Source organism: Haplochromis burtoni, unplaced genomic scaffold, assembly GCF_018398535.1.
Source record: "Haplochromis burtoni strain Fernald_Lab_line unplaced genomic scaffold, NCSU_Asbu1 Contig_142, whole genome shotgun sequence".
In the NCBI taxonomy this organism is placed as follows: domain Eukaryota; kingdom Metazoa; phylum Chordata; class Actinopteri; order Cichliformes; family Cichlidae; genus Haplochromis; species Haplochromis burtoni.
The window spans coordinates 649,483-673,772 of NW_024582503.1; the positions used below are offsets into that span (position 1 = coordinate 649,483).

At 40.0% G+C, this 24,290-nt stretch overlaps 1 protein-coding gene across 1 annotated transcript in view; it reads right to left on the minus strand.

Moving 5' to 3' along the window:
• LOC102288809 (transmembrane protein 65) overlaps nucleotides 1-24,290 on the minus strand; it is a 39,143-nt gene that overhangs the window by 7,978 nt on the left and 6,875 nt on the right. Inside the window, exons 3-6 of the mRNA XM_014337685.2 lie at nucleotides 10,583-10,627; nucleotides 6,030-6,097; nucleotides 5,382-5,436; nucleotides 677-719 (exon numbers count right to left, since the gene is read on the minus strand). Of these exons, the coding sequence (XP_014193171.1) occupies nucleotides 677-719; nucleotides 5,382-5,436; nucleotides 6,030-6,097; nucleotides 10,583-10,627 (211 nt within the window). The remainder of the gene's footprint in view (nucleotides 1-676; nucleotides 720-5,381; nucleotides 5,437-6,029; nucleotides 6,098-10,582; nucleotides 10,628-24,290) is intronic.

The following is a 24,290-nucleotide window of genomic DNA, read 5'->3' on the forward strand; positions in this document are numbered from 1 at the left end:
AATTTTACATTTCATGTTTTAATACGGGGTTGTTCGCATGCTTTCAGCATCTTTATTGACTCTCCCGGTTGCTGTACGCTCCAACACTCCAACAACAGCAACGACAACAGTCAGAGCACAGATTTTAAGACGGCGAGGCGTGATTGCGGACGCCGCTCAGGTGTGTCCGGCTCCCCTGCTGGACCACCGCAGACCACGCCTCGCCACAGGGGTATAATGCCATGTAGAACTATTATATCATGTGCACACTTCCACATTAAAAAAGAACTCCCTTTTCTACAGGACAAATTGTCCTTTTAAATACACAATAATTTCTACTTAATCTATATGAACTAGTTCAGTCCCATTTTAATCAAACCACACCCAGTAACTGGTCCTACATCCAGTAACTGGTTAAAAGTGAGCAATTTATTGAATTAGCCCCACGAACAACATGATGGTAAACCTTTACCTTCTCAACGTGATGTGAAAAGGACCTTTGTTAATAAATATTATTATTATTATCTGTGTATATTTGTGTGGAAAACGTGTTGCTGTACAATCAGATTAATGGCTCTTCCTTTCCTTGACTGATTCTAAATTTCAACTGAACTGTTTGAATTTACCAAACGTGTGTGTGTGTGTGTGTGTGTGTGTGTGTGTGTGTGTGTGTGTGTGTGTGTGTGTCAAGTCTTACCCCAGTCCTGCCAGATCTGATACCAAGTTGCCCAGCGCAGCAGCTGTAGATAATGGGAGAAGCAGAGGCATGGGTTACAGAGGCATTTTTCCGTAGGGCATGATGGATGTCCCAAGTGCATTATGGGCTCATCAAAGAAGCAGAGGCACAACACACTGAAGAAGAAGACCACACTGCTGCCGTTTTGCTTCTTACATGCTGTGGTGCAAGTAAAAGAGGACGAGGGAACGCTGAAATAACTTCACTGTCACCGGTTTATGCTTTGAATGTGCCGTATGGTACTGTAACAGCTGTGCCTAAGGACAGAAAATAAAGCCTGTGCTTTACTCCTGTTCTCTCAGCTGTCCCTGACCCTGAGTGCAGAGCATTGCTGCTGCAGCATTACAGAAACACTCCAGAGGAAACACACAACGCAACCGTGTCATCACTGCTGAGGCACAGTCATCATCTCGGGCTGGTCTCGAGCACTTTCATCTGATCTTTGAGCTACTGTAGCAATAAATATTGTACACATTACTCAGAGACAAACACTCTACTAACAAAGCGAGCAGAGACACATGCATCCTGTGGCAAAGCATCTTTAAGCTTCTGCTTTATAAAAGTTTAAAAGCAAGCAGCTTCTTTTTCTGCGACAAGAACAACGAGCGACTTAACTAGAGCCTCTGAGTGAGAGGCGAGAGCTGTTGCAACAGCTAGGAAAGTAAAGGAAAGTGTGCAACCCTTGGCCCAAGAGTCGGTGCCAAAACACACAGAGCATATTTGGACTAAATAAGGTACTTTTAGCAGAAATCTTTGCACTGTGCACCATTAAATCTGACTGTAAATCAGCAAATACCACAAAGGAAAAGGGGCTTGTTGCTTCAGCTGATTTAGGTCAGATGAAGATTTCGTGTTGTTATTTAAACATTTTTAGTCGATTTCTAAATATAACGTTACTCTCTGGCAGTGTAATAATTTTTCAGTGTGTTTCACCTCATGTTGGCATTTAAACAGAGAGCGCTGCCATTAGCCCCATGCTTTGTCTTGAATTGTGTACCAGTACTTTATACGGTCACAAAGCTGAATTCTTGGCTATGCAGCAGTTCAATGTTCAGTCAGCTGAAGGAGGACACACGTGCAGCTGTGCATGGTTGCTTTGAGGCAATATGGCCACGTTAGGCAAATTAATCTACACTCTGAAGATGATTAAAACAGATGTAACACAATATCTTGCTCACGTTAAACACTGCACCTCTGTACAGCCACTGAAGAGACAGCAGTGATGGAGAGGCCAGCTTGAGACTTTATTATGTGGTCAACCTGCTCAGATGTAATTACGAGACAAGGTTGGCTGTGCCTTTAATTCGCTGCTTTCTCTCCCTCTTCGGGGCCTTGGCATTAGATCTGATGCACATCAACAGACTGATGAGGGGGCGGGCAAATGCATCACAATTCAAGTCATTCTTAAGCAGCTGCAAACACAGAAATCACAGCTTAACTTATATTCTGACAAACTTTATCAAGTAGAAAAAGGGAAGTCAATTAAAAAGACAAAGAGTAACAAAAAAAAAAAAGATTTCCTGTTTGTAATCTCTGATTTCTGGCTGGACTCTAAATATAAGTATTACATGTGAACTCCTACTTAATGTAAATTTCTGTATGTGGAAAGCAACAGGCTGTTTGGGGATTTTCCCTCATTTATCAGAGTTAATCGCTGTATCATCACAAACAGACTGCATGTAATTACCAGCTTAATCCCATTCAATCACAACCTTGCAGTGTTTGCAGCGACAAGCCTGTAAATTCATTGCAAACGCCAAGCAGCACACTCTTTTCTTTAGTTTACTTTCATTTCTTAACCTTTCTGTTACTGTTATCACATGCTTCCTTCACACTGTATTTCTTGGGAACTTTCTAAAACTTTTTTGCCTAATAGTTGACAGTACTGCCAACCTGATGGAGCGAACAGATTCAAGTGCCTGGAAGCAGCAAAAAAAAGGAGCCTTTTACACCTGAAGCAAAACTAGAGAGCCTGTCTGCATGTGAACTATTCACTGACGGCTGCTGTGGGATAAATGTGGCATGAAACAATGTGAAGTTACAAATGGGAGACAGCGGGAACATTTTGCACTAGCTGTATTGCTCCTGTACAAGCGGTCATAATTTATAGGCGTGCATGAACAGCACTCTCTACAGTGACAAAAACAGGAGTATACCTGCACTCAGCAGTACGTGGCCTTACATGCTTCTGTTCTCACTCAAAGCTGAAAATTTGTTTGCGTGAGGCAGCTGGAGCTGTGCAAAGGCTTCAAGTATGCAAACTGAAGCCTGGAAGCACCAATTCTGTCAAGAAAGAAAATTACACTTCTATTTCTTCCAGCTTGCTCCCCTTAAGGGTTGCCAGCTCACCCCGTCCCTAACATCCTGTTCTGTTGCACCAACCCTCTACATGTCCTCCTGTACTGCATCTGTGAATATTCTCTGAGGTCTTCCTCTTTTTCCTCCCCCTGGGAGCGCTGTATTCACCATCCTTCGTCTAGTGTTTCTCAACATTGTCTCTCTAACTTTGTCAGCAAACCTTCTTTTTTAAAATTTTCCCTAATTCTGCCCCCCAAAAAAGCCCAAAACAAAGAAAAACCTTAAAAACCTCTTAGTTTCACCTCATATTTATCACCAATGTTGCACGCTCAACCACTTGGTTTGTTTGCGCGCCACCAGTTTGACCAGTCTCATCAATCAAATGTTCTAAACTGTGCACTGGGAGGAAAATTAACTTTCACTAAACATGAGTAACAATTTTGAATAAAATTAAACTGAAATAGATCAAATCAAATGTTTATTTATTGAAAAACCTAAAGGAAAAATGTTCTTGGTACGAATTGAATGCATGTGAACCAAAATGACCTCTTTAATTCAATACATTACATTATACTTATTTAACAGAATTACACTGAAAATTTACCTGTAATTAAATTAGTTAGAGTTAGAATTTTGGCCAAATATATCTTTTTTGAGTGTAATTCTTTGACCTCATATTCATTTTGAGCTGCAGTCTTTTCACATCATTAAGACTGTTTAACTGAAGTAATTAGGAAAGTCAGGAGTAGACGATTCATGCAGCTTCCACGCTCATCAAGCGAGCAGAGACATTTTTGCCTCCTAGAAGGTGATTTGTCGTCTTCACTAGAGACTTGACATTAGTGCTAAATCACTCTGGACCGGATTAGATAACTGCAGCATTTTAATTTGCAGACCCCCGAATGCCCTCAATCTAGTGCGAATGACTAAATGGGGTCTGAGTGATAGAAAGTGTGTTAAGGCTGTGCTTAAGGAAAGAACAGAAGTCCTGTGTGCTTCTTGTCTCCGAGTGGCTCTGCAGTAGATTTAGATTTTTTTTTAAACTACTAGATTAATGAGGGTGTCTGTTACAGCTCACTGTCAAATCCGGGTTAGAAAACCTCTCCACACAAAGGTAACAAGCACTCCCGTCAAACTTCAGAGTGGTCTCTCTAAAACTGAATTTTGCACATTCTGCCTGATAACCTTCTCTCTACGAGTCCTACCATGCCTGAAATTGCTTCAATCAAAATTCCAATCATCCATTCAATCAATTCACTGGGAATGAACTGAACAAATGGAGATTTTTCTTTTTTTTTTAACTGAAACTTGGCTGACTAGAAATATATGGAGAAGGGTTTGAAGTGAAAATTCAAATGAGTCTTGTCTACAGTGTATCCCTTATAGATCCATTTAACTGGAAAAGGTCAAGTCTTCCTTTTCCAGTCCCTCCAGGTGAAGTGGAATTTAAAAAGCCTCTGGCTTCTACCTCCTAGGCTCTTGGACAAAAGATCAGTTTACCCAATCTGCTGCATGTTTAAAAGCTTGAGCTAAAGACAAAGAACTGCCGTCACCACCAACAGCAACAGAATCAGAAGCACTGAAAGGGAGGGAAATGCCCCCTGCTCTTTAGCTCTGCTTCGATTAATGACAATATAAAGGACGCTCGCTTTGTTTGAGTTGGACAAAAAGAAAAACACTAAATTTGAAGCACTGAGTGATACGGTCATCCCAAAGCTAATGTGTGTTCATTCTTACTTAGGGTAAAGTAGGGGGCTCTTTTAGACACGGCGAACAGTGGCGGGCGATAACAAAAATTCTGATGTGCGTCGTCAAGGGGATATTACAATACCCATTCAATGTGCTTGTGAACAGCATTAACATATTCATGAAGTTTTCCTTATCGTAGCCAGCCGCTCTTCCTCCTCTCTTTCTTTAATCTGACCTCGCTTTATAATTATTTTTAAATAGTGTCACAGTTCCATGATTAAGGTTTAAGTTGCAACACAGCGCACTCTGTCAACACGTCATCTAAAAGTGCCTTTTCTTCTATTTGGAGACTTGGCAGTCAGCTATGATTTAGCATGCTGCAGCATGAATGTGCATTACTCTCAAATATATTTTCCTAAATGGAATAAAATGCAACAAATAAATTGATTTGACTGTTTTACAAGCAGATATTCTTCAATCTGAATGTGACACATATACAATACATATGTAACACACGTTTATAGAATTGACCAAGTGCAGCACTGTAGGTGATCCTCCTTTTGCTGTTCAAAGTCTTCTACATAACTCATATAATCAATACTTTAAAAGGACAATACAGGAAATGAAAACGTGTTTTCAAAAATAAAACAGATTCAAATACATTACGAGATTCTCTGACCTGCCATAGTTGAAATGCCGAGAACCACGCCGATTGATAACTCAATCTGTGTGCCCTGGAAAAAACAAGAGAACAGAAGCTCATTTGTACAAAGAGGAAAGCTCAGTGCAAGCAGTTGTGTGCATCTCTTTGCAATAGGGGACTCAAGCCAGGATGCCAAGCACCTTTGTAATTTTGGAGTTAAATCACCTTCCTTTAGCATCTATGTCACTATTTCTGCTTCAAACGTGTGAGGTTCTGGCTGGACCGGAATTTCAATTTTCATCAATTCATCACAGTTAATAACCGTGTCGTCACAAAAAGGGTCACACATAATTGCCAACTTGACTCCATTCAATCATAAACTGATAGCAGAATGACTACGATTACATTTTTAATGCACAAAAGCTGCTTTGCATGCAGCAACTGACAGCGAGTGGTTGCAGACCTGGTTCCTCGTCTTCGAAGCAGCCATGTCAAAGGCAACGAGACGACCTTTAATCACTCACAAAGCTCCTAATCTCAACAAAGTACTATTTGTTAAATTTAATCTATACTTAGTACAACCTTTAAATGCATTTTTTGCAGTCTTTCAGGTTGCATTAGCTACCTCCAGAGACTGAGAGAATAAGGTGCTAGGAGTGCATGCCTCATGAAGCAGACACTTACAGCAACAATCATGATGCAGTTGTCCAGGAATCCAAATCCAACGAATGGGAGTGCATTGTGCAGCAGAACTGTAAAGCAAGCAAACACAACAAATCACTGTCAGACACATTATAATGTGATTCAGCATGGATAGACAACAACGCATCACACATTTAGAAGAGAAATGAGAACATTAGACACAAAACGCCTCTGAAGCCATAAGCAGCTGTAAATCAGTATCAGGCAGTGATACATTAGTGCATGCTCATTAATGTGGTACGAGGGTAAGTCGTTCCGTCTTATTTCTTTAGCACTGGCGCTGGTAAAATGCAGACAGCTACGAAGCCAGCGGGTGAACACTAGACTCTTGGTAAGGTGGAATGGATTTTTTTAAACAGGAAAGAGTAAATAGCATCATAAATATCAAGAAAATCCACTTGCAGCAGGAGTGCGTGGATACTATAGACAGTCTGATGTACCGATGGTGCTATCAAAGTGAATTTTAAAATGTCATCCACCGCCCCGGCAAAGGATATTCAAGCTTAAGTTCAAGTGAAGTTCAGTTTAGTTTAAGTGACAAATCTGCAGGAAAGTTTGAAGCGTAATCGCCACGATGCGACTGTGTTCTCTACGGATCTCGTAGCGCTGCAGCTCTCCTTCAGGACGCCGTGAGAACTTTCAATCCTGCTGTGAGCGCCTGAGCTCAACACGATAAACACAGACACACTCAACACTTAAACGCAGACTGACACCAGAGGCAATCCTGCCTTCAAACGTACGCTGAAACGGAACAAAGTGAGCACTCAGAGAATTCTCGGTGTTGGGTTTGACTGATTCCCTACGGAAACAAACTGGAACTCGAGTGTGAAATTTAACAACAGTTAGTGAGGTCAGTGGGGAAATCTCAACATTTGGTAAATGATTCGCCTCTTTATTTCTCAAATGTGCTTTCAGATCCTTAATGCGTCACATTTTTATTCTTAACTCAAGAAAATGATTTAAGAGTGAAGCTGTCTTTAGAGATTTAAAAGCAGTGAACGCCACGATGCTCTGAATTTGAATTTCACAGCAAGGGCCTGTTATCTTAACTGGACTCGGCTGTCTCAGGATCCCATTCTGCACACTTTGAGTTTAACCCAATATTAAAAAATGACTCCTCTGGCCATGTTAGCTCTAATTATAACAGCCATCTGGGGACATTTTTCCCTGTTGGTGGGGAAATTTCAATTAGGAAATTTGAGGAAATCACGACTGCTCGTCCTTAGTTTTCCTTTTGGTGACTTGATATGAACTTAAGACTTTCCTCTTGTATCAGCTCAAAGTTTGCTTCCTACAGGCAAAGGTCTGGACTGTTTTATCTGGCTCCTCTAATGTTTTCCTGGGCACATCACAGCTAGCCTACAAGAAAGAAAAACTCTGAGCTCGCCAAAGTGAATATTTGAGATGTCGCAGGCATTTTTTTTGAAACTTCATTCCTCAGGTGGACTCCCATCCATCGCAGCTTTCACAAGTTTTCATCCCTGAGATGGATGCAGTGGTTTTTTTCATAATCTCGTAACTCCCAGTAGGAAAAAAATAGGCAACAACAAGAAGATTGACATTATCATCACAAATGTGTGCGACACCACAGTGACAACAGGCTGAGTCAGTGTTTCACTTGAAGTTTGTCTCTTCTGTGTCAGCTCAAAAAGACAAATGCTCGACTCCAGAGGAGACTAAATATTTCCCACACAAAGCGGCTGTTGTGACAAAGATCTGTTTTTGTTAAATATAAGACAGGCGAGGAGGAGAAGCTTCCAAACCTTTAAAGTGAAGAGAGAAAGCTGAGCTCATGAGATCACCAACAGAGTGAAAAATGCCCACACAGCCTTTGCAGTTGGATTACATCCTTTCTTTGTGAGCACAATGAGAAAAACCCCACTCAGCTTTATGCTGAAGCTTTTCTGGCTGGTCCCCAGTTTTATATACCAATTCAGGTTTATTTCATTTCATTTTTCTTCAATTTCTCTGTGTTTTACATTATTTTGACTTCAACAGAAATGCATGCTTCAAATGTTTTCTAATACGAACCCTCATGTTGGGAAGTGCTGACTGGTTTACACAAGATGATCCAGGATGTAATAACGGACAACTGTACAAACAGAAAACATGTCTCCTTATACAAATTCACCATCCACCCACACATCCATCCGCTTAACCCCCGGTATCTTTTCCAGCTGTTAATGGAGGCCAGGTAGATATGAAACCAGGACTTCCTTGTTGTGAAGTATAATGGCAAATGGCCTGTATTTGTATAGCGCTTTACTTAGTCAATTATTCAATCATCCACCCATTCACACACTGGTGATGGCAGGCTACATTGTAGCCACAGCTGCCCTGGGGTGCACCGACAGAGGTGAGGCTGACAGATACTGGCGCCACCGGGCCCTCTGACCACCACCAGTAGGCATCGGGTGAAGTGTCTTGCCCAAGGACACAACGACCGAGACTGTCCGAGCCGGGGCTCGAACCGGCAACCTTCCGATCACAAGGCAAACTCTTGAGCCACGATCGCCCCGTGAAGTAACAGTGCTAACCACCGCACACGTGCATAATAAAATAACACCTTTAAAATCTACTTTTAGCTGCATACATAATTTAATGGGTTGTCACGCTACTAATATTAAGTGTGCTTTCTTAAGCACATTAGTAGAAAGAAGCACTTTTACCCTTACCCTTCATTTTTCCAAAAACATGTTCTATACAAGTCAGAAATCCTGTTATATTTTCTATTATCATATATTAGGGAAAGTTTGAATTAAAAAACGCTTCAAAGAAATTGAACAAGGCACAAATGGACTTAGGACTACGTGCAACAAGTATTGTTCTCCATGCTTAAGCAGATTGTCGTTCCGGATATTTTTTTCAGAGTATAATATTATGATGTACAACTTCACACATTTGCTGTGGCAATGTTTATTATAGTGAGCCATTACATTAGTAAGAACTAAAGTAGATTTAAATATCAGTAATATTGTGTATGATGGAACAGCTACATATTAAAGTTACAGTGTGCAAAATCTCACCACTAGAGGTCAGTAGATTCCAAATTGCATTCAAATTTTATTTTATTTTTTTGTTTTTTTTTTTTACCACTCCCAAATCAAGCCATAATCCTAGCTATGGTAGAAAATGTAGGACAAACAACTCTGGCCTTGTTCATCTCTTGTGAGTGTAGGCCAGGGGTGTCCAACTCCGGGCCTCGAGGGCCAGTGTCCTGCAGGTTATAAATGTGTCCTTGACCCAACACAGCTGATTTAAATGGGTAGGTTACCTCCTTAACATGTCTTGAAGTTCTCCAGAGACCTGGTAATGAACTAATCATTTGATTTAGTTGTGTTGACCCAGAGTGATATCTAAAACCTGCAGGACACAGCCCTTGAGGCCTGGAGTTGGGCACCCCTGGTGCAGGCTGTCAGTCCACTGTTTACCTCAGCTGGTCTCCATGACTGTTTACTTCGGAGGCTGCAAAACTTGTGAAAGGAGTCAGATACAAACTGAAGAGAAGCTCACTTCTAAACGTTGACAGTGATCCTGAGGTGAATTGTTTAGGAAATCCTGAACCTTTCTGTCAGTAAAGGCTGCCGTTTTTGCTGCTGTTAGCTTGCATTAATGAAGCTTTCTTTAAAGTGGATCGAACATTGTTGGACTCTGAGACTTATTGAATAAACTCTCATATGATATGAGAATACAATCAAACTGTTTATCACAGCCTAATATTAGCTGGCTTAATGTTAGCTCATAACCAGCTGTTGTTGGTGCATGTTAATGCACGTCCTCGTGTGTTAGAGCTCAGACATCAGCTCAGCAGGTGACACTTGAGGTGAGAAGGAAGAAGATGTAGTTTTATCGAGTCGCGTTGTCTCTTTCCTTCTTGTTTTCACTTCTTTGGTGAAGAGGACCCGTTCTCAGATAATAAGCATAGATACTCATATCCTGAGTCTGACACTCTGCACAGGAATGCCTACGAGTTTTCTTCTTCTCCACCTCTGGTACACTATGTATGTGGCCGCTCTGCAGCCACATTCATAAAACACTATTACGATGAATAACGATGTCCATCTCATCTGTACTCAAGATGGGACAACAAGGTGGCTTCCATGAATTGCAAACCTGCTCCTATCTAATTTTATTTATTAATTCTAAGTTTACACATAAATTCAATCCATCAATTTGTTGTTTTTTCTCTTAAATAACCTCAAAAAACCACTGATTTTACATTTAAGTCATTATGACCTCAGACTCAGAGACTTTTTTTTACTGCTTATTAGATTCAATTTGGATCCATTAGGTCCATAAACAGGGGTTTTTCCTTTCCTTTGGACAATTCACGGAAACAACACATTCACAATGAGCCATTAATTAAACTGGTCCTCATTAACTTTCCTAAACTGACTGACTGTTAAATGAGGCATGTCCTAAAAGATTAGTGAGCAATTTTCTATGAGTACTCATCTTGTAAGATGAAAAGGATAAAATATATAGAGACACATTGAGGAGTTAATATATCTGCCAAGAACAAAAGGACCTCTTACCATATCTTAACTGTGCTGCAGTGGGTGGTGCAATTTCCAGCTGTCCTGGAAAAAGAAGAAAACAAATATTAAAGAAAAACATTTCTATTGAGGAGAACGATCAGCATTATTGAGAGACACTTCATAGATGGCAAAACATAAAAGCAGAGAAAAAGAAGAAGGAAGGCATGCAAGAAATATGACATGAGAGGAATGAAGAGAAAAGAAACCACACCTCCCCCGACTGAACAAATATATATGGATTTGTGGATATAGACTCACAGTAAAACACAGTCTTACAGTCCTAAATGCCGGTGTACACATATTAAATGGACAAAAATGATGGGAGACAGATTAAAGAAAAAGCTAACCTATTAAAAATAGTTTTTAGCAGTTATAACAAACCACAGATAGGCTGATGAAGGTCACTTCAAAGTTTAGAAGCTACAACCTCAAAACTGTGATCACCTCTAGTTTCAAAATAAGAGCACAAAAGGGTTAAAAGACTCAGATAACATGATCGGAGACGCCAACGATTAGAATAAGGTCTCTATATAACTCTGCTATATGTAGGCCATGCAGGACTTCATATGTTATTTATAACGTTTAAAGTGGATTATGAATTTCTCTGGAAGCTTGTGAAGGGAAGTGAGAAAAGAGGTGATGTGTGAGCACCAGCTGGTTTTCTTAGTAGCTTGGCTGCTTCCAAAATAAGGGTTAAAGTGATGTCGACATACAATAACTGTTGCCAAACAAGCTTATCGGGAGACTCGCCATCATACTGATTAGCGTGAATGCATGTGGCGCCAAACAATTAGAGCCGAGACCCAAAGATTCAAATATCTGCCACACACAACATACAAATACAAAGTTTACTGAGATTTCATTAAACTTTGATACTGCGACAGCACAGCTGAACTGAAACTGAAGTTAATGGGATGCAACCTCTATCTGGATTGCAGAGTAAAATTACTGTCTGACTATATGCCACATTTACTCAACAGCCACTGAACTGTGATGCAGCACAATGACCTGCTGTAGAGAAATAGATAATTAAATTGGTTTTAAGGCTAAAGACACAAGACAAGAGGACTTCTTCTGCAGGTCCAGTGAAATTAGATTTATTGCCATGAGGTGAGTGGAAATGTTAGTCCACATAATGAAGTCTGGTCTGTCATTTCCAGGTGTTATTGCACCACTGCAGGGTAAACCAGGCTGGAAAGGTTTGGATTATTAGTAGTGAAGGTGATTCAACTCCAAACAAACATACTCCTTCATTCCCTCCTTGGACCTTTTCCATTGATTTACAAGCTATTAAGAACAAATACAAAACAAATATTATAGTCAAGTACTGATTTTTAGGGAGAAAACTATTAACTTTTGTTTTTACTTAATTAGAACAAAAAAAAAAGCTTGAGCACAATTTAATAATTTTCAGTCACTTAATGGATTTATTTATGTTACAGTTAAGTTTAGAAGTTTAAAAACTGAACCTGGTCGATCACAGAATGAACGGGAAACTAAAGATAGCTTTCTGCCTTCTTTCCTCCACCCTGTGTGCCTCCCCCCACCCATTGCCACCCATGTTCAGTGTGACATTATGAGCTCTACAGTCTTCAGTTCAACTCCCGCAACTCATGCAGCTCACAACAGATGTTCATCAGCAAAGTGCATACACAGACACACACTGACCTGTCAATGCTTCCAGTTTGTGTATAAAGAAATATTATTATCCCATTTTCCAAGTTTCTGGACAATTATGTTGCTTCCACAGGCATCAACCATCCAACTACAAGAGATGGAGATCTTATCCACGGAGGATGGTTTACTTCCCTCCAGAAACCATTTGTTTCCATTTATTGCTCATCCAGGGGCTGCTTCAGGATTTAATTGAAGACCTTTCAATGATCATCGACATCAGTGAGGCAGTAACCATTAAACCTTCTTGGTACGCAGTTATCCTCACCTGCCTTACAACACTAGCATTTGTTAGAAAATGGAACTTTTCTGTAAAGAAAGATGCATCAGCGTTTTAACGATATTCCCCCACTTTTTCATATTTCAAAGCAGTGTTTAACACCACCCTAAAACTATCTGCTCCCTGGTGAATACCCACCAGCGTCAGATGGATGAATTGCACATAAATCAAAGTGGTGAAGGTCAGCTGAGTCCTCAGCTGACGCCGGTGCAGCAGTGTCAGGTCATGTGCTGTGAAGGGCTCAGACTGCGTTCAGCATGGCTCTGTCTCAGTCTTCCTTCCGTTGGCTGCTTTATTTGTAACATCTCAAAACTTTAAAAAAATTTTAAAAAAATCTAATCTAATTAAAATCTAATTAAAAGAATCGGTTTATTTCCACACAGAGACCGATCTTCAGGATATTTGGATAAAGACTTGAAACATTTATTATCTCTCTCTTTTTTTTTTTTAAGTTTGTGCATGTAGAATTATTTAATAGCTTTACATATTATACCCAAGCAAAAAGAGGGACTGGATCAAGGATTTTTCTTATATTCAGAAATGGGGGCAACGGATCAGAAACTGATACAGCATTAAATCTGCATTAGAAAACACTGGGCATGACTTTTAGGCTCATCACCTCTCTATTAAATAAGATACAGTGGTTCCAACATAAAAAAAATTTTGTACTGGGGGACTTTTTGTAGTTTGTTAAGTATTTTGTTAAATGAAGCCAAAGAAGCAAAATATTGTAAAATAATGTTGCAAATCATGCACTGCAAGTTAATTTGTGTCACGTATTAGCATCAAAATATATATTAAAATATACTTAAAATATAAAGGAATAATAAAAACATAATGGAAAAAAAATAATAATAATACTTAATTTATTAATTAGAAAAGTATTATTATATGGCATAGTCTATAAATAGATTTTATATTTTATGTTCATTATCTAAATCAGCAGAAATAACTAATATAAAACTATTCTTTTATTGCAATGTCCTGTTTACAGTATCCCAGATTAATATCATTGGGGGTACTGGGGTGGTAATTAAATTTCGAAAGCTGGGGCATGTCTGGCCCCCGGTGCCCCCCTTTTAGATGCACCCCTAGAAAAAATGCTGACTCTCTTGGTGTGTTCAATTTCAAGTTGGAAATCAGAATTTCTGAGTTGCCAGACGATATTTTAAAGCGAAACACCCCCTCAAGTCAGAACTACAACTTGAATCAGCACCACCAACCCCACTTAACAATCCAAGATGGTGGTGGTACAAAAAACTTAGTAAGAATTAAAAAAGGACAAAATGTAGCGATTTTGTGTGTAGACTGCATTACCTTAGAGAATAACACATAGTTAAATTATTTATTTAATGTAAAGCCCATTAACTTCAGTTATCAGGTATCAATAATCCCCGAGTCCACAAAATTAAAACATTATCAGATTTTGAGGTGTCTGGCCCCCAGTGCCCCCCTTTTAGATGCGCCCCTGGAAAAAGTGCTGACTCTCCCGGTGGGTTCAATTTGAAGCTGGAAATCAGAATTACTGAGTTACCAATGCAGATTTTAAACCACAACGCCTGCCTCAAGTCAGACTGAAAGCTTGAATCAGCACCATCAACCCCAACTTAACAATGGGTCGTAATAAGTCGCTAACTATAACTATGAAGCAGAATCAGCTCAATCTGATAAAGACTGTGTTTACACATAAACAGACTACACATTTAGGCATTCTGGTCACAGATGATGCTGTTTGCAAGATCAGGTATAACACCTGTGTGAATTTGGTAAACTGTAAAACTCTGTCACTTGTTCACATGAATTTCCTGTAAATCCTAAATCTAAAAAAAGCTACTACTTTGAATTTGCTCTATATTTCAAAAGTCATTGCATAAGTGGTAGCTGGTTTGGCTCAACCCACAGATTATTTGCTTTCTTTTGCTGCTTTATTCCTCCCTCTATGAGAGTGTTGCTGTGATCTCAGAAGAAGGCGAGAGGAGCTCGCAGTGTGTTGTCTTTGTTTTGCTTTGACAAATGGCCACACTCTCTCAGTGCTGGTACAAAATGAAACCAACGTGTGAAGAGCTTAGTTTTGTAAATGGGAGATAAGTATGAAGAAAAGAAAAAGGCAAACAGCCTCAGCCACAGGAAAAAATAAGTTGAATAAATGTCTGTCAGTCCATTCTGCATTTCGTTTTTGTGCGTAGAAATGACAAATACAGGCACTGTGAATTTCAGCTTTACTCTGAGAGGGTAAAGCAACAACTACTGCAAGGACATTTCTGCATACGGCAGTTCAATGCAGTCTTGTGTGTGTGTACCTGTTTCTGTTAGTGTGCATGTCTCGCATGTTATGTACTAAAACATTATTGGAGAGAGTCTCGATTCTAGAGGGACGTGTTTCTGTATGAATCTATGTCATTGTATTGTGTGTGTGTGTGTGTGTGTGTGTGTGTGTGTGTGTGTGTGTGTGTGGGAGAGAAAGAACAAAGGTTCAGCAGAAGAGGAACAATTGAAGGCTGGAGCCATTCATCAGCTGCACAGCACCTTGCTATTCCCCTATGATATATGAGACAGGAGAGAGGAAATTACACAGCACAAAGAATGTGGACCTGGTGGGCAGGACAGGACATGGGGTGGCTGTAGCTCAGGTGGCAGAGCAGGTCAGCCACTAATCAGAAGGTCGGTGGTTCGATCCCAGGCTGCCTCCTGGCTGCATGCCAAATATCCTTGGGCAAGATACTAACCCCGTGTTTGCCTACTGGTGGTGGTCAGAGGGCCCGGTGGCGCCAGTGTCCGGCAGCCTCGCCTCTGTCAGTGCACCCCAGGGCAGCTGTGGCTACAATGTAGCTTGCCATCGCGAATGGGTGAATGACTGAATGTAGTGTGAACCGCTTTGGGGTCCTTAGGGACTAGAAAAGCAGGCCATTTACCATTCATTAGCAAACACAAAATGGGAACAATTTTTTCTTCCTTGGGGGAGGGGGGCACTTTTTAAAGGTGCAAACCAAGCTGAAATTAGTCTACAGAAGGATGAAGATTAGGTATCATAAAAAGTAAAAGACAATGAATTAAATACTCAAAGAAATCTCAATAATAATATTTTTCTTTAACTTTTAGTGCCCCGCAATATGCTTCTGAATGTTAGAATTCATCCATTGAATGTCAGAGAAGGTATCATGAAATGGACTGATTCTTGTATAGTGCTTTTCTACTCTGGCGGAGTACTCAAAGCACTGTATACAGCACGCCTCATTCATCCCTGCACTTCTAAACTCAAGTGCAACTAATACACATTCTCACACAATCACACTCCGATAAATGCATCGCAGGGCAATTTGGGGTTAGTATCTTACCCAAGGATATTTGGCATGCAGACTGGGGGAGCCCAGAATCGAACCACCACCTTCCAATCAGTAGCTGATCTGCTCTACCACCTGAGCCACAGCCAAAGCTGTTTACTTGCCATTGGGAGCCAGTCTGCCAACTACTTAGGCCAAAAAAATTCTGAGTGACCCAATGCAGTCCAGAAAAAAAAAAAAAAAGAAGAGTCCTCAGCTTTTGTTTTCAACATGATCTGTGAGAGACTATTTCAGTTTTACCCAATTTGAGGACGACAGTATTGGCCTTTAGCAACCCCTACTATGTGCTCGGGGGAGGAACTTCTGAATGTCATATCACAACACGAATGTCTGCTGAGAGAAAATAATGAGTAGTTTCTCATTAAACGCAGAATTACCCTGTCAGTTTACTTCTGCGAGAAGAAAACACAAAGCACTGGAGCATGAACCTACACAAGCAGATGCATAATCCAGGACTTCTATTTCAGAAGAGTATTTTTTTTCCCTTTGAGCTCATTGAACTCTAAATGGCAGGTAGAAAAAGAAATACAGCTTTCTGTTTCCTCAGTGACGATTTAGGGAGCTGGGAAAGCCCTGAAAGAAAACTCAGAAACAGACAAAACAACCACCAATCCCTGCCAAATGGAAAACCACTGGAGAAGAGAAGGAAAGCAGGAAGTGCAGTTTCAATTTTGCCTTTGATCGCCAAAAAGTTCACATTGGAAGCAGTGTACAACGGCTTTACCTGTGCTTAACATTAAGTGGCAACTTCGTCAGGTACACCTGTTCAACTTATCTCCAGTATCTTATCAGCCAATCGCAAAGCAGCAACTCAGTGCATGCAGACTTGGACAAAACGACCTGCTGAAATTCAAACCAAGCATCACAATGGGGAAGAAAGGTGACTTTGAACATGGCGTGATTGTTGGTTCCAGACAAAGTAATTTAGAAACTGCTGAACTGCTGGGATTTTCCAGTGGAACTCTCTCTAGTGTTTACAGAGAACAGTCTGAACAAGAGGAAATATCCAGTGAGTGGCAACAACTGCCTCAAAGTGATAGGAAGACAAAAGTAACTCAAATAACCTCTTGTTACAACCCGGGTATACCTTAGAGAGATGGGCTACAGCAGCAAAAAAACCCTCCTGGTGCCACTCCTGTTGGGGGAGAACAGTTCACATGGGCTCAAGCAAAATGCAATAACAGAAGATTGGAAAAATACTGAGTCTCAATTTCTGCAGACATCCAGATACTAAGGTCACACTTTGGAGTGAACGACATGTAAACGCCACAGCCAAACCAAGTAGTGTTGATGAACATGTCCATCCCTTTATGACCACATTGTACCATGTGGCAAAGCTCAGATCAGCTCAAACTGAGTTTTGAACATGGCACTGAGTGATTGTACTCAAATGGCCTCCATAGTCACCAGATCTCAATCCAGTGGAGCACCTTACAGATGTGGTGGATCAGAAGATTAACATCATGGACGTGCAGTTGTCAAAATCTCTGAGGAATGTTTCCAGCAAATTGTTGAATCTGTGCCGTGAAGTGTGGTTTGTCTGTGCAGGTGCACAGCAGTTCAACTGCAGTGTTAGTTTTAGCTTTTTTAGCCAGTAAGGTCATATTTTTGCTTGGTGTCAGTCATATGAAATATATGTCCACTATGCAACAAACTGGTCTTAGATATTTAAAGCATGTGACATAAACCATCAAACACATTTGTAATAAATCAAAATTTTAATCTGAAAAATGTCAAAAAGTTCAAGCTGGCGTAATCAGTACTTTTCTCAAATAACTGTAAAAAGTTTTAAAGTCTTAGCTACATATTCTCCTGCTCCCCTCCAGCTCTGCAGAGCATTTTACCATCTTTCAGCTCATTGTTTGGTTTTTGTTTGGCCTGCTTTCACTGCTTGTCTTTTAACCACTGATTCCAGACACAGCAGGCAACCAAAAAGACGCCTGCACACTACAAAAACCAACAAAAAGCACAGATGCACCAAGTTTATAGTTATCTTGTAAAAACGGTGAAATATTTAGCATCTAAATGGTCATTTAAATTCTATTTCACAGAGGAAAACCAAGGTTAGCGAGTTGCTTAAAGCAGTGAAGCCAAACCAGCAAACCAGCAAATACAGGGCTGGAGAGAAATTAACCTTGATAAGCAAGTGCTGACTTGAGCATTATGGGGGAATCGGCAGCCATAGTCAGCCAGATATATCTCTAAGGGACCAGGTAGAAACCAAAGAGACATTCTCATCCGAGTACAAAAGTAAAGCATGGAATGACAAAAGCAAAGAGAAAAGCTGCTTGGAGAAGACAAAAGGTAAATATGCGGTGTCTTTAGAGGTTGTGATACCTTGTGAAAAAGACATTTTTTCCATCCTTGTCTTTTAAGCTTTTGACCTCGTGATGAAATGGACAGGCTGGCCACAACAAACTCCACCTTGAATGTCAAACACATCCCGCTGTGCATAATATTACCAGAGCTTCTGTATAATTTGATTCATGGCTCGATCCATCTGCCTAGACTTCACAAAAAAAGAGCAACCATATGCAGTGATTTTCTGCCCCGCTTTTGTCCTCCCCGTATAAATTATAAACGTTCCCGATTGGCACCAGGCTGAAAGACAACATCACAGTCTTTTATTTTTAACTTTATTCCCCTTTTTTAGACTAACCCTCGACTTTCTCCTTTACAAGGACTTGCAAGAGGAAGCAACTTCATGTAGTACAAGGGTCACAGCTGTGGAAAAAAAATTACTACATTGTTTTTGCCATTTGCCTCCAGCAAACAGCAAATGTATTTGAGCCTTTAGGCAGGTAAAGTAACTGACAGGAAGGGAAGCAGGAAAAAGGGTGCCATCAACAATCTGTGACGTACTGAGCATGAATGATAAGAAAATCTGGCACTAAACAAGTCCAACTGCCAGGTTTAGAATCTATGAGTAGACAGGTGAGAACAGGTGTGTGTGAGTGGGCGGGAAGGACAGGTGCCTGGGATTGGTACAGTCTGAGGACATCTAGTGGCTGCATGGAGATTTTACACAGCAAACAGCCACTAGATGGCTCAGCAACATCATCTTAAATCCAAACAGGATGATTAGCCTTAATTCAAAGACCAAGCACATGTCATTAACCAACCACAGTTCGTCGGTAAAAAGCTGCAGGAGTGTTTGCCCAGTTCCAATCCTGGATGCTATTACTGTTTAGCAGCTTTTGTCTCCTTTGCACAATTAAGCTTCAACAACCTGAGCCAGGTTTACTGTCTGTGTGCTGCTGTTGTTTGGATAAAGAGCTTGAAGTGCTCAACACAGCATGCATTTAGCCATCAAACACATGTATAAAACCCTCTAGACTAAGCTTTCAACCCACTTGTGGAGGCTAAAGTGGTTTAATTAGCTAACTGCAGCTAATTAGATCCATCAGTAAGAGTGAGCAAAATCAATAGTCTCATTATGGAAATGGAAAGCCTGTTGTGGTAAACAACAGTAAACTGGTTTAGTATAATTAACCAATAAAAAGACCTGATTCAAAGGTAATACTGACTCTAGTATCGCTTAATGTTTGGGATGCATGCTAGAAATCGTGGCAGCTGATTGGAAACGTTTCCAAAAACCACTTACTTTGTCTTACTGGCATGTTGAGACTGATTAGTTATTAATGGCTGCACCTCTGTTGTTGGCAGCAAAATCCAATTACTCCATAAACACAGTACTGGAGTATCTGTGTGATGTATGGTGTGTTTTCAGTACATAAATTATCTGTCACAGAGACAACTTCCACAGGACTGTTACGGGCCTCCCTCTGTGATGTGTCAGTAACCAAAATAATTCATCAGTGCTGCTTTCGACTGACGAGTATCAGCAGGATGGCAGCGTCGCACCACTGATGTGGTAATCTGCGATCATGCTTCGTCGCAGTAGGTTAAACGCCACCTGGGAGCGCCACATCCCACCAGCACATTTGAATTTGCATCACTATAATACTGTGTGAGAAATTCAAAGGTGCTCTCCTCTGTGTGTTATCCCAGGTAAGATGGACACAATGTAAAAAAAGGAAGTGAGAGGGCACGGCTTCTCCTTTCAACATGAAAGGTGAAGTGAAATATCACCGTGCTGTCTGACGGCAAAAGATATTGAGCATAAAAAAAAAAAAATAGTAGGTATATAGATGCCCCATTGAAATGTAGTAACCTGTGGAAAGAGGATAAAAGCTTCGATCACCTATTTGTTATTCAATCTGCTTCAGTCGTGCCTTGGAAAGAGCTGCTAAAGAAAAAGAACTAGTTTTTGAAAGGAAGCTTAATTCGATGGCACTCAGACTTGAGGGGACAAACAAAGCAAAGTCATAAAGATCATCCAGCCGTCTCCCATCCTCTTGCTGCTCGCTTGCCTCTTTTGCATCTCCAATTAAGTCTCCCTCCTTTGCGCCATAGAGGCAATTTCGCCTCTATCTCATCTCCTCTCGTGTTATTTCTTCACCAGCAGCCCTGTGGGCAAGCTAGGCGTATAGTAGACATCACAAAGTGGCTGAACAGTGAGGATGACAGAAGTCCAGAGGAGCTCCAGAACGATTCTGTTTTTCTCTATCTTTGCAAGCATCCGCTGTACTCCTGACATTTTTGGTGAACAGAAAACTTTATATGCGAATCTATGCTCCCAGTGGGAGAGGCGATAGAAACAAGGTTTTCTTTAAACCCCCCAAAATGTGTAGAGATGAGCATGAAGATACGGATTCAACTATTAATTAATGTAAAGAAGGTTTCAGCTGTAACTAAATCTGCCTTTTTAGCAATGTTGTTGGAAAATCCACAAGGCAATTTCAGTCACATGCTTACTACAATAGACACAGAGTGAGTGAGTATGTGTGTATTAGTCTTCAAACTCAAACTTCAAATATTTATGTAGATCCTATGTTTGTAACTTGATCTATATCCACAGCATATAGATCATATATGACATCATCGTGTTGCCTAGGAACTACCAATGGGCTAGAATGACAATTTTTTTTTATTTTTATTTTTTTAGGAGATGAACAGCATCTCCTGTATCGATTTAGTTTTTTTAAATAATAATCTATCACTCCTAACCAGTCATGATGGATGGCTGCCCCTTCCTGAATGTTATTCCTCCACTTAAAAGGGAGTTTTTCCTTCCCACTGTTGCCAAGTGGTTGCTCATAGGGGCCTGTCTGATTACTGGGATCATTGTAGGGTCTTTACTGGACAATATAAATTGACTGTGACTTGGTGCTATATAAATGAAATTGAACTGAGTTGAAATTACTTTCCTGGAACAGCTTGATATTTAATTTCTCCATCAAGTATCAGTTTACGAACATTATGATCAGGCCAAACAACACTGCTGCATGGGGATGTACTATTGATATAATGATCTTATTATGACAATAACAGTGAACTCAAAACTATGCTTACTGAACGAGACAGTGAAAAAAAATGATTACAGTACATCAGACTTTCATTTTTCATAACTAAATATCCCCGTGTAGTTGTTCTTTTAATATTTCTAATATTTAAATTTGCAAACACCATTTAAAAACAACTCTAAAATCTATATGCAATCTGATCAATACGATGCTCCTGCTACAACACAATGCTACAATGCTTTATTTGTACATTCAAAATCTTTATTTGAGGTGAATGGTTGTCAGAAAGGTTATAACTCAAAGGCTAATTCACTATTTTAATTTCTTTTTGATGTCATGAACTCATTTTTCGGTTCTCTCTTTCTCTTTTATTTTAAAGTTTTCTTAAAATGATGAAATTATTATTGATGTTCCTGTTTGATAAACTGGAGTCACAATGCACTAGATTATTACTAGTAGAGTATAGCACTTCTCTCCATCCTTTTAACCATCATCTAAACAACTCAGCCTTTAACACAGTGTCTGCATTCCTCCGCTTTCTCCGTTTGTTCTTGTTCCAAACTGAACCTCTGGAATAGGCCTTAAATGCCCCTCATGAGTAAGACCTTAACTACAAATTGCTCCTTCTTAAATGTTTCTCTTGAGAGTTGTGGAGATGTTAATTCACTATTTTCCATTAAAACACCTGGTAAACTTTTCTCAGGAGAATTTTATAACAGTAAAAAGAAAACAGTGATAATTTTGGACAGAAAAAAAAGGGAATAACACCAAAACAATTAACTTTTAACCGTGATCAAACTTGAGTTTGCTGATTTTCCAGATAAGCCCATTAGTATATCAAAAGTATAAAAGGAGAGCGGATATAATCTATTATAACAACCGCATTTGAAATAAATGCTAATGTTGCGTTTATTATCAGAATCAGAAAAACTTAGTAATCCCAGAGCCAATTGAGTTGTCATAGCAGCAAATATACAACAAACAACAAACACTCATATAAAATGAGTGTAGAAACAGAATTATGATAGATAAATATGTAGTAGGAAACTATTTTATTATTATTAGTCTTATTTATCCAGATAAGTCTCACTGAGTTTAAAATGTCTTTTTTCAAGCGAGAGCTGGCCAACCTGAAGTTACAACAAATGCAACAAAACCAATAAAACAAATAGAGAAACGGACACAAACATGTGAATCATATGCAATATCAGATCATTGAAAGCAGTCACGCTGACCAAAAGACCTATTCTGCTGTTCATTTAAAATCGACTTGCACTCCCTCACTATAGTTGCGGCCAGTGTTGGGAAGGTTACTTTTAAAATGTATTCCATTACAGATTACAGAATACATGCCCCAAAATGTATTCTGTAACGTATTCCGTTACGTTACTCAATGAGAGTAATGTATTCTGAATACTTTGGATTACTTAATATATTATCATGCTTTTTACAACTACGTGAATGTACTATTGCTGTGATTTATTACTGTTACTGAAGGTCCGCGGCACCGAACTGGACCTCTGACTAATACGGTTCCGTGTCGGGCTCGTAGCCGAAAAATAGCTTTAGTTTGTTGTGTCAGTCAACTTTGCTAGCGAGAGACAAAGAGAGGCGTTGAAAGGCTGCTCCAACGGAACTTATTGTTTCAGAGGAAAACACGAGCACAGTGTACAGTCGAGTTTTAATAGCTTACTTACAACTGGGCTCGTCGGGCACTCTTCTTGGCTGCAGTGGTTATTATTATATTTACATGCTTCCAGCTCCCGTTTTTGCTCGATGACAGCTCATACTTTCCCACTCGCCTTTTTCTCCCTCCTTGCGCTCACAGACACATAACGGGTATGGCAGTCCATTCTCCCTGCAGCACGGACTACACTGCCCATGATGCTACATTCTTTAGAGCTATACCTGTAGCATTCTGCCTATTAGCTTAGCACAACAACAAAAAGGCGCTCTCTCACCCAGGAAACACGCAGAGAGAGAGCGTCACCCTGCAACCATGGCAACCGTAACGCTGCCACCTGGAACAACAGAAAGTAGCTGTCAAACAAACCCAAACAGTCCTGACCCGCGACAATATGAAACCGGAAAGTACCGCCGTGTAATCCATTTATTTCAACAAAGCAACTGTATTCTAAATACCACCTTTTTAAACAGTAACTGTAACGGAATACAGTTACTCATATTTTGTATTTTAAATACGTAACGGCGGTACATGTATTCCGTTACTCCCCAACACTGGTTGCGGCAATTTCCGGAAATAGGGGCAGTGTATTTTAAATTCTTTGCATTATATTGTGAGAGCGTGGGCTTTTCTGGTTGTGGTTTCAACCCTGGACACACAAACAAGAAGGAACCAGCCCAAGCAGAGATTTAGAGATAAAAACCAACCAATGGGCGAGTGTGCAGATATACAGATGTAACCAGACAGTCATGTGTTTTAAATGTTCACTATATGAATTAAAAAATAATGTTGCTTGATATGCTCTAAAAATCAATGAATGCATGTTTAAATCAAAAACTACAGTTCCCTTCAATTTCCTACTTGTCTTTCCCCACATCATTATTATTATTATTATTATTATTTTAATTAAGACACATTATACACGCAAGTGGAAAAAAAAACATGTGCAAGAGTAGTTGCAGACAGACAAATGTAATATTTTAAATTGTTCCAGTAAAAACAGTGAATGCAGTTTTTTTAAGCTTGTTTCATGTCTAGGCAGCAAAGTATTTTACCTCAATTTTTTTCCAAGTTCAGTGTGAAACCAACAAAAAGGTGATGTTAAAATGTCCCGCGACCTGACAAGGTAAGTGCTGTGTTTAAATTCAATCAAGGAACGGAGGTCAGCAGGCAATCTCTGCAGCAGAGCCTTGTAAATAAAAATAGAAAGCTGCTGCTTTAGATTTGCTCAGTCCAAATTTTTCATATATGATACAGTGGGGTGTAAGAAAGCCGTCTGTGATGAGTCGTCATCCACTGTGATACCGAGAAACAAGAGGCCTTTAAGGTGGCAACAGAAGCATGCATGTAAACAATGTCA